At 37.9% G+C, this 10,952-nt stretch overlaps 1 protein-coding gene across 1 annotated transcript; it reads right to left on the reverse strand.

The window, feature by feature from the left end:
- Positions 1-58: 58 nt before the first annotated feature.
- On the reverse strand, positions 59-8,520 carry slc1a8a (solute carrier family 1 member 8a). Its single transcript, XM_051676006.1, has 11 exons — positions 8,263-8,520; positions 7,211-7,290; positions 6,873-7,088; positions 6,010-6,052; positions 5,693-5,900; positions 5,493-5,592; positions 2,021-2,254; positions 1,726-1,920; positions 1,320-1,454; positions 858-954; positions 59-668 (listed from the first exon to the last, which is right to left on the reverse strand). The coding sequence occupies exons 1-11, from the start codon at positions 8,512-8,514 to the stop codon at positions 504-506; spliced, it is 1,725 nt and encodes a 574-aa protein (XP_051531966.1). The 5' UTR covers positions 8,515-8,520; the 3' UTR covers positions 59-503.
- Between the last annotated feature and the right edge of the window lie 2,432 nt (positions 8,521-10,952).

A 10,952-nucleotide genomic window follows, 5' to 3' on the forward strand; every position in this document is an offset into this window, starting at 1 on the left:
CAAAAGTACAATCATTTAGATGTAAAAAATAAATAGTTTTTTATAAATTATTCACCCTGTTTTCATTGCACGTGACGGTAGATAATTGGCTTTTGAATGAGCATTTTAAACTGTCTCTCAGTAAACGTTTCCCTCCCTCTTTAAGATCGTTCAAGTGATGTGACCTGGTTCCTGTTCTGACTGTTAACCCCAGTCTGTACAATCACTGAACAACAAAATTCCTAAATGCATGCCGGCATGCATTCACTTATGGACTTCCAGCAGAAGAGGCTACAAAAGTGGGCACAAATCAGAGCCTATTCTTGTAGATAGAAGTATGTCCCTTGTAGAGGGAAAATGACAAATGTAATCAGCTGTACAAAACAGCCAATATAAGTTAATATAATCAATAACCTAGAGATTGATTAACCAAAGTGTTCATTCAGTACATCTTCATGGCACAATAGTAGAAATGTAGCTGCAAAGGATGGGCTTGGATATCTGTAAGGCCACTGTCTGATGACTCAGACTTGACATATATTGTAGTAGACTGTGGGTCGTTCAAAAACAGTGTCCCCAACCACCTCGAATATGCAGTCTTTGCCGGCCAGCAGTGGTACTTCAGTCAAAGGCACATTCTCCATGTTACGAGCAGTCTGAATGTCCTGGAAAGCTCCATTCGCTTTGGCCTAAAGAAAGGAAAAAGTCACGTTGGATTCATAATCTTGTGATATTTCAACATTTTGGGTTAACCACACAGTTGATCTACATCTGCGTAAGACCAGACAATTAAACATGAGCTCCAAAAAGTCATTTACCCATATAGCATGGCTATGTAAATAATGCTGTAAAAAAAAAAAAAAATGGACGAAACTCACTGTTCTGTCAGGTGGGAAGTCTTTCCGACACAAGTGGCCAATGATTCCAGCTGCCAGAGCATCTCCTAGTACGTTGATCATTGTTCGAAACCGATCTCTTTAAAACAGAAATGTTGGAAGATTTAACTTTTTATCCTATCATCTTTCAAAGCACTATGTTTGCCTCATGCTTTGTGTATTACAGGATGGCTAATTACAACCTCTATTACTAGCATCTGTTGCCTTCTGTCAATGACCACAGAAAATAGTTTTGTACAATACTGTGTTGAAATTATTTTCTGTGGTAAATATTTTTTGATAGTAACTTGAGCCCAGAATATTTATTTACTACAGTATTTACTCTTTATTATCAAGACTCTTTTGATTCAATTAACTATTTTAATACAATATTCCGTGATGGCAGTGATTAGAGGTTATCATGAACTATATAGAAACAGTATATGGCAGTCATCTCAAACTTACAATATCCAATCAATGGCCACAATCAGCGTGATGTCATCTGGTGGCAACCCTACGGATGTCAATACTATCACCATGGTTACAAGACCTGCCTGAGGGATTCCAGCAGCACCTATGCTGGCAGCGGTGGCTGTTATACTGGAGGAAACCAAAATGGTAACATTACTGTGATTGTCCTTTCTTTCCCATAACTGATAAGATCAGATAGAGCTGCCAATGTCATAATGCATAACTGCAGATCATAAATCTGTAAATGTAGATTTCTGTGACTATTGCAATCAACTGAATATTTAGATTAGCTTTAGATCACCTAGATCACTATCTATTGTATTGGAAAGTATCTGCTAATCTTGTTTCAGTTAATCATTAAATCAGGTAGACTTAGCCTAAATAGTTTTTCTGTAAGTACCTGATGGTGACCAGCTGTCCAAAATCCAGCTCGTACTCATTGACCTGGGCGATGAAAATAGCAGCCACTGCTTCATAAAGGGCAGTTCCATCCATATTAATGGTGGCACCCACCGGCAGTACAAACCGGGCAATCTGCCTGTCCACATGGCAGTTCTCCAGCAAACATTTCATTGTAATGGGCAGCGTTGCTGAACTGTGACAATGAGGTCATGGGGTCAATGCATGTTTTAATTTAACTATGTTTGGAAAAGGCATTTGCAAATGTTTTGAGTTTGATGAGAAGCTGCTCATACCTAGACGATGTGGCCAGGGCGATGACCATGGCTTGCAGAAGCCCTCTGATGTATGTGAAAGGATTCTTCCATGTCAGAATGTAATAAAAGAAGGGAAGCAAAATGAGGCCATGCACAAACAAGCCTGCCAGAACTGTTATCCCGTACCAGCCCAGCTTCTTCCCAAGTGTGGATGGATCACTCATGTCCAGGATTTTCCCGGCCACAAGAAAAATTATCCCAAAAGGAAAATACCTGTAGGAAAGGAAGAGATTAATAATTTATAGTGTCTTTCTGGAAGGTGAAGATATTAGTAGAATTATTTTTTCTGAATTCTTAACTGAGCAAAGACTTGTTTACATTTTTTGGCCTGCTTTGCTGTACGTGGTTATGAGGAATAGAGCGTCTGGTTCCAGAAGTAAAAATCTCATTCATTTTTTTCATTGATTTTTAACGTTAAATATGAACCTTTAAATATAGACCTACCGTGAGCTTTTAAGGTTGTTAATTGCTGGTGTATGCTTCTGCTAAAGCCATCAGTCTGCATTAGGCCTAAATCAGCTCTTTTTATTATTTATTTTTTATTGTGTTTAATAGAGAATTTTCTGGCTAAAAACTGCACTACCCATGATCCTGAAGAGAAAATATCCACCAAAATCAGTGAATTGGCAAACAAACCGCAGCAAAAGAGCTATGCAGCGACAGCCCACACCCATGATGCACTATGAATGACTCAATCAAGTCGGTATCCCTAGACTCTCAAACTACTTATATACAGTGCCTTGCAAAAGACCCCTGACCAATTATCTCATATTACTGAATTACAAATGGTGCATTGAAATGTCATGCTGTTTGATATTTTATTTTAAAACACTGGAACTCAAGATCAATTATTATTAGGTGACATTGGTTTCATGTTGAAAAAAAAAAAAAAAAAAATGAAATATCTTGCTTGCATAAGTATTAAACCCCTGTGCTGTGGAAGCTGCCAGGTTACACTGATGAAAAATTGCCCTAACAAGGACACAGTTACTTTACCATTGACATCCACCTGTGAATCATTAAAGTTGCAATCACATTTTCTGGATAAAAAACCCATTGTTGAAGGATCATTGGTCAGGCTGTGAATCTGAAGGAAAATGAAGGCCAAAGAGCATTCCACAGAAGTTAGAGATAATGTAATAAAATGCATAGATTAGGGAAAGGGTACAAAATAATATCCAAATATCTGGATATCCCAGTGAGCACAGTTGGATCAATAATCAGGAAGTGGAAGCTGCACCACACCACCCAGGCACTGCCAAGAAAAGGCCGTCCCTCAAAACTCAGCGCTCTAACAAAAAGGAGACTTGTGAGAGAAGCCACAGAGAGGCCAACAATCACTTTGAATGAGCTACAGAGTTCAGTGGCCGGGAGTGGAGTAATGGTGCATCAGTCAACCATATCAAGAGCACAGCATAACGCTGGCCTGTATGGGAGGGTGGCAAGAAAGAAGCCGTTACTCAAAAAGTACCATCTGAAAGCACGTCTGGAGTTTGTCAGAAAGCATGTGAGTGACCCAGCTGCGATGTGGGAGAAGGTTTTGTGGTCAGATGATACCAAGACAGAGCATTTTGGCCAAAACTCAAAGCACTATGTGAGGCGCAAACCTAACACTTCCTATGCCTCAAGAAACACCATCCCTACAGTGAAGTATGGTGGTGGCAGCATCATGGGGATGCTTCTCATCAGCAGGGACTGGGCATCTTGTTAGAATTGAAGGAAGAATGGATGGAGCAAAATATAGGGAAATACTGCAAGAGAACCTGCTTCAGCCTGCTAAAGAAACTGAAGCTTAGGAGGAAATTCACCTTTCAGCAGGACAATGATCCAAGCACAAGGCCAAAGCAACACTGGAGTGGTTCAAGAACAAAAAGATAAATGTCCTACAGTGGCCCAGTCAAAGCCCTGATCTCAGTCCTATTGAGAATCTGTGGCAATATTTGAAAATTGCAGTCCACAAGAATCACCCAACCAACCTGAACAACCTGGAGTAAATCTGCTGAGAAGAATGGGCCAAAATTACTTCATCACTGTGTGCAAAGCTGGTACATATGTACCCCAAAAGACTTAAAGCAGTTATTGCAGCAAAAGGTGGCTCGACCAAATATTAATGAGTGGGGGTTGAATACTTATGCAAGCAAGGTATTTCAGTTTTTTTATTTTTCATAAAAATATTTCCCAACAAAAAAAACAATGTCACCTTACAATAATTTATTTTGAGATTCAATGTTTTAAAATAAAATATCAATCAGAATGAAATTTCAGTGTACCATTTGTAATTCGGTAATATGAGAGAATTGGTCAGGGGTCTGAATATTTTTGCAAGGCACTGTATATATTTGAATATAACATATTGTTTACATACTTTTAATAAACAACAATTTTTCTTCATTTTACATTGTTTTTTATTCGATTACATCATTCGCAATGCTTTGTGGGACTGTAGTTCATGCCCTGATGAAAGACTTTAAGTACTTGCTTCAAATCAAAGTTTGTAATGTTGTGATTCACCCTGGAGCTGGCTGGTTAGGTTCTTGGCTTAGAACTCTTTTATGAAGGATTTTACAAAATCCATATGGAAAAATATTATTGGGAAAAATACTTCTGGAACTAAGATAGCTGAAACAGTGGCCACTGCTGTGCTCTATTGTTGTCACTTTATTAATAATTATATATACAGTACATATATAAGCTTTAGAGTCAACATGAAACAGTGTTCGCAACCCATTTTACTTCAGTAATGTAATGTATTTCTGAGTAAAATACAGCTGGAATTTATTGGATTGTGAAAGTGGTCTCTCTATGATGGGGGGGGGGGGGGTCTAACCACAAATTCAGAGGTGGAGCAAGTTATTACAGTTTAATAGTAGATTGTGAAGACAAATTTTTTTTCTTTGGAATAGTGTGCACTGATGAATCATTCACAATAAGGCAAGGAATGTGTACTAAGAAAGTAAACAGTCAAATCTGATTTCATGTTGAATTCAATCAAAGATTGTGTGAAGCCAAATAGAGAAATTCCCAGTAATACCCTGATAAATTTATTGACAAAATTGTTAGCCCTACTCTACCCAGCAGCGTGGAGAAGTGTGTGAGAGCTCTTAAGTACAGATGATCCATAATCCCTGCATGTGTCGCATGACTGCGTGGCTTTAACACACCTCCATGCTGTCAGCCGTGTCTCACGTGCCATCTGCATGCTTAAAACTTCCTCTCAGATCCTCAAGCTAATGGTATCTGAGAACTTCTCAATGGCCAGTCCTGGCCAAGTATTTAGTAAATACAACTTTTTGACCTCAATTTCAATGGAATTTGTTCTGTGACCCTTTTAAAAATCCAAATGAATTGTTAAAAGATTATAGCTCTGATGTAATTTCCCAAAAACATAATGAAACATCACAGATGACTTAGCATATTTTTGAATGAGTTTACACCAGCGTCTTTCTCTTACCATACAGCTGCATTAATGATCTTCATCACACACTCATTGATGCACTGGCAAACGTTCACCAGGGGAGCTCCCCGTTCGCCCATTTTACCTAGCAGGAGACCTAAAGAAAAAATCCTTTATTACACACACGAATGAAAATGAAAATCTTTCATTAGGTGGAGGCTGCACCTAATGGAGTTTGAAGTGAGCAGATGCTTTACCCATTGTGGCTGAGAAAATGACGATGCCGAGTACGTTCATCTGCTGGCTGCTGCCTGGACGAGTCTTATACTCAATGTCTGGAGGTGGCGTGAGCTCCAACAGCACATTTCGACCCTTTGGATTGTCGTCATCAGGCATCAGGTACACAAAATTTGGGCGTCCCGTGTTCACTGGAGGTTTTACAATAGGAATAAGGTCTGTCTTATACTGAAAAGAGATAAAAATACAAAAATATCACTGAAGGTGATGAGAGAAGAGGATCGTTTTTTCTGCATTTTACATTTTAATTGATATGTTAAAATGTCCATTTACTCACCTGCTGAAATGTGGCTTCAATGAGATTGGAAGGGATCATATTTCTGTGAATGGAAATAGTAGAGAATAAATGGCCATGTGTCTTTAGCATTTGAAGCACAATTGTATCTTTATAAATATACTGTAAAGCACAATCCATCTATCCCGTCATCCACGCTGTGGACCCGAGCAGTGACACCTGGAATATTAAGCGTAGTGGCACGAGACTGACAGCAGCTTGCTGTGACCTGCACGAGCAAAGGGGGTTGGGAGAGTCCTCCACTTCTTACATGGCCCTTTGTATGGATTACTAAAAATATCCTAATCACCCCTTTGCTTTAATAGGATTGCAATGTAACAGCCTAAACTCCCCAGACATGGGCAACTCTTTCCCATGAATGGCGGTGACAGGGTGTCTCTGAGATGTATTTTCACTCCTTTTTTTGGAAAGTTTGGAAAGATGGAGAGGATGGATTAATCTGGCTTCCCCAGATTAAAAGAATGAGGTGAAATGTATCCCAAAAGCCTTCCATCTTTTCTGTAGCAGGAGAAGCAGATATTTATAGATATATAGAGTTTGCAGAGTAGGACACATTCCCAGACCGACATCTTTTGTTGGTCCTGAAACAACATTACTGAAACAAACATAGCCCTAACCCTAAACCTATCCAAACACTTACCATTAACTACCACTAAAATCACAGGGAAATTATTGGTGTGAATATATGATGTTGTTCAAACTCCTACTTTCAGCCCTAAGCCAAATCCTAAACCATACCCTTAAATCTGATTTAGTTTATGGGAATATTGCTACAGGACCAACAAGGATGTTGATCCAGGAACATGTCCTATGAGTTTCATAGAGTTCATTCTCGACAGTCACACCTGACCAGATCCAGCAGTGCATCTGCAGATGTGATGACCTGTCCACCCCCTAGCCTATGGCTCTCCATGTCTGTTCCACAGCCAGGCTTGATGATCAGAACAAGTATAATGCCGACCACTACAGCGATGAATGTGGTCCAAAGGTAATAGGTGACAGTCAGTACCCCCATCCTGCAGCAGGCCTTTGACTCCATAGATGATAGTCCAGACATCAAACTACAGGTAGACAGTAAGAGCTGATATGAGGAAATTTCTTCAGAGTATTTATTTAGAGGGGGAAAAAAGCTTTTTATATGATATTGAATTTATAAAATATGCAGAGTGAGTAAAAGTGTCACCTGGAGGTGATTAGAGGGAGAATCAGCATTTTAAGTATTCGCATGAGCAACTCTCCAGGGAAGGAAAAATAGATTTTTGCCTGGTTAGAAAAACAAAAATCTTTATTTTAGAGGTTTCAAATACTTGATTAAAACTGCTTTATCAGTTTATAGATTAAAAGGAATGAAGGTTAAGGATGTAACAGGTTGAAGAGGTACAATATTTTACGCTCACTGCCAGAGGTGTTATATTGTCATTTCTTTTTGATAAAATATGTCTACCTGTGTTATTGTAACTACAATATGTACAGTTAATGATTAATTTTTCATATTAAATGGCTCTCTGGAATGCTTGATTCTAATTGGTTAAATGAGTTGTCAAATGTTTTTGTATAATAAACCTAAACCATATTTGACTGTTGTCCCAGTTCACTGATTTGAACTGGGACAACACTCACAGCCCCTCTGTGCTAATCCCCCTTCATGTTTCTCCTGACTGTTGACATTAACAGGCTCATGCGTCATGCTCGGTGTGACTGTCTCTCACACGACAACCTCCATTTGTCTCGGCACTTGGCAGACTGTTCTCTGTCTGGGATTAAGTTAATTGAGCATAGAATGGCCTTAAGTACTTCCTAACATTCACCCCCACATGCCTTCACCCAAAACAACAAAGATCAACAATACTGTTATCATTTCATGTTTGAAGTTATGTCATATATAGTGAAGAATGACAAACAAAACTGATACATTAAAATCTGATTAAGTGAATGCTTGCTGGTCTAAAATCACTATAATAGACCTTACTATAGTTTTTAAAGATCTAAAAGATTGAGTAGGATATAGAAACTAAATATCCCCTTGTTAAAGACACATGTAGACTGTTAGAGCAAACCCTTCCACTAAAAATTCCCACTATGAAATTGGTTTGAAGCATGATAACAGTTAAAGGCTGGAGAGGTAAGCTGCAACAAATGTGTCTGTGAGAACATGCAATGCTTATTAAACTTATTTCAAGTATTCCCCTAACTACATCATTATAAATTTGCTCCATTCAAATCTGAGTGAAATACCTGTGTGGAGAGGGCCAGACTCCTCAGCATGAAGCCCAGGATGCATCCTGTGATCACAGCCAGCACTGAGAGTGTCAGCAGCCCGTTTCGTCTGATGTACTCCTTCACATACTCCCTGACATTGACTGAGAAGGTGCTTTTCATGCAGTCCTTCATTCTCTCCAGCGGGGTTTTAGCAGGTCCAGCTGGAGAGAAGCTGGCAGGCTCAGGGGGCGCCTCCTCGGCATCTGTGGGTATCAGTAGCTCCTCCATGGCAAGACGTTGTGAGTAACGCAGGGAGCCAAAGTGGTGGTAACCTTTTCTAACGAGGGATTAAGCCATCATGCATCCATCAAGCAACTCAAGACCATGGAGGAATTAGGAGGCTAAGAGGATTACGACACAGTAATAAAATCTAACACTTCTCTGTTGACAGTGACCCGGTGCCATACTGTTGGATTTCTGGCACGAAGTGAACTGATGTCAAATAACCCCAGTTTCTGCGTATTTACTATCGTTGGCAGAGGCTCAAATGGAAGGGACAGACATTGTGTTGTATATGAACCTAATCCATAGTGAGGAAAGGTATATGACCTGTGTGTCTCTAAAGCCGCAGGGAAAGTCAGCACGTGCCTCAACATGATCTCGTTACGACTGGTGCCCATAATGCTCAAATCTCAGTTAAATAAATTTGCTTCAGTCACTGAAATTCAACATGAAGTTAAACTTTGCTCTTGATATAGCTCCTGTCCTGTCATGGTTTAAAGAGATTTCAACACTGTAAAAAAAAATTCCGTAACATTTATGGTAAATTACCGGCAGCTGTGATTGCCAGAGATTTACAGTGAAAAATACGGTAACCACGTTTCAGGCTTTACGAGATGTAATTTTGATGCCTGTATATTTTACGGTGCATTACCGTTTATATTATTAAATGATAAACTTGATATATTAACCTTCTGAAACTGTAAAAATCTGCTTTTCACTTTATAATGTATTGTTAATCACCGTAGAAATTACAGAAGGGCACATGATGGCATGAAGTTCATCAATAGTGGCCATTCTAAGAGCAATAACCAATAAACATGTAGAGACAGTGCACAGTGTCACTCACACAAGCACTATACACCATCAGGGTAACACATGTGAAATTAAAATAATGCAATAAACAAACTAAACTACATCAAATATAACACAGAACACCCTAAAGTACATAACTGATATTAAAAATAAGAAACATAACTATTCCCATAAAATATAATGAAATGTAAATGGGACATGCAGGGAATTCTGTGAATGCCCGATTATTGTTTTTTTTTTACCATACTAACTATAAATTACCGTAAAAAGTACATGTACAATCTTATTAAACATATACATTTTTACTGTTAATTATATGGGAAAATCATACTTTTTACAGCTAAACAATTTAACTACCCAGTAACCAATTTACTGTAGCATTTTTACAGTCTTTTACTGTTAAAATTACGGATATTTTGTACAGTGCACAGTATCTCCAGCGTGACTAACATTTGCCATGATCACCTTTGTGATGTTAAAAAAGTTCTGTAAAATGTATGGAAAAGTATGGGCAGCTGTGGCTGCCAGAAGTTCACCATAAAAAATACCATGTTTCAGGCATTACTGGATGACCTATTTTACAGTGCACAGTGTTACCCACACTAGCAGGGTAACACATGTAACACCAAAATAACACCAAAATAATGCAATAGACATTTACTAAACTACATAAAATATTACATAGAACACCCTAATGGATATTGCTGATATAAAAAAATAAGAAATATTTATATTTATAAGAAATAACTATTTTCATCAATTATAATGAAATATGTTTGGTCACACAGAGACTTCTGGGAATGGCAGATTAATTGTTTTCACCTTAAATTTAACAATAATTTACCATATAAATTACCAATAAAGTACATAATTCCTCTTGTTAAACAATCTACATTTTTACTGTTAATTATATGGTAAAATCATACTTTTTACATCGAAATTGTTTTTTTTTTTCATAATACAAAAAAGTATGGTCTTGTTCAATATATTGTCACGTTTACTGTATATATTATGTTAAGAGATATCACGTTACTTGTAAATTATTATTTTTTTTACTGAAACATTTTCACATTCTTTTTCCATTAAAAATACGTACATTTTTTTACAGTGACCCCAAAAGATATTTGGAGTATAAGCCTCACTTCAACATGTGTAAATGTCATAGCCCCCAAATAGCATTTATTTTAAAGATAGCATAAGCACACTTTTAAGTTTTAAAAGATAGAACAGTAGACATAGGCGTACTGTTCAAATTAAGACAAAAAGTTTTGGCACACTTTCTGATTGTCAAATGTGAGCGGACCATGTCTAAAGTTAAGAGAAATGTGAAGTCAGTTCTGAGAAAAGGTAAAGCATCAATATTATTTTTTTTAAAGCCACTTTATTTTAGTCACATATTTTGCTATCCAATGCAATGACATAGCCTACATTTTAAGTGTGGCTTAATTGTGCAAATATTTTTATGGGGCCACTGTACATCAACAAGGAGGGCAGCTGTCCCTACCATGAGCAATCTCATTATTTTTATTTTGAGTATCTTGTAATGTTTTTTTGCATGTGTTTTTTTTATGTTGTGAGCTAGTTAAAGAAACCATGGATATCACTGTAATCCAGTCAAACCTTAATCTTAT

The sequence above is a fragment of the Myxocyprinus asiaticus genome, chromosome 37, assembly GCF_019703515.2.
Source record: "Myxocyprinus asiaticus isolate MX2 ecotype Aquarium Trade chromosome 37, UBuf_Myxa_2, whole genome shotgun sequence".
In the NCBI taxonomy this organism is placed as follows: domain Eukaryota; kingdom Metazoa; phylum Chordata; class Actinopteri; order Cypriniformes; family Catostomidae; genus Myxocyprinus; species Myxocyprinus asiaticus.

Coding starts and splice junctions, on each gene's coding strand:
- slc1a8a (XM_051676006.1), bottom strand. CDS start 8,514: ATGGAGGAGCTACTGATACCCACAGATGCCGAGGAGGCGCCCCCTGAG. Junction 5,901..6,009: donor TTGAAGCCACATTTCAGCAG/GTGAGTAAATGG, acceptor ATCTCTTTTCAG/TATAAGACAGACCTTATTCC. Junction 955..1,319: donor GTGGCCATTGATTGGATATT/GTAAGTTTGAGA, acceptor TCTGTTTTAAAG/AGATCGGTTTCGAACAATGA.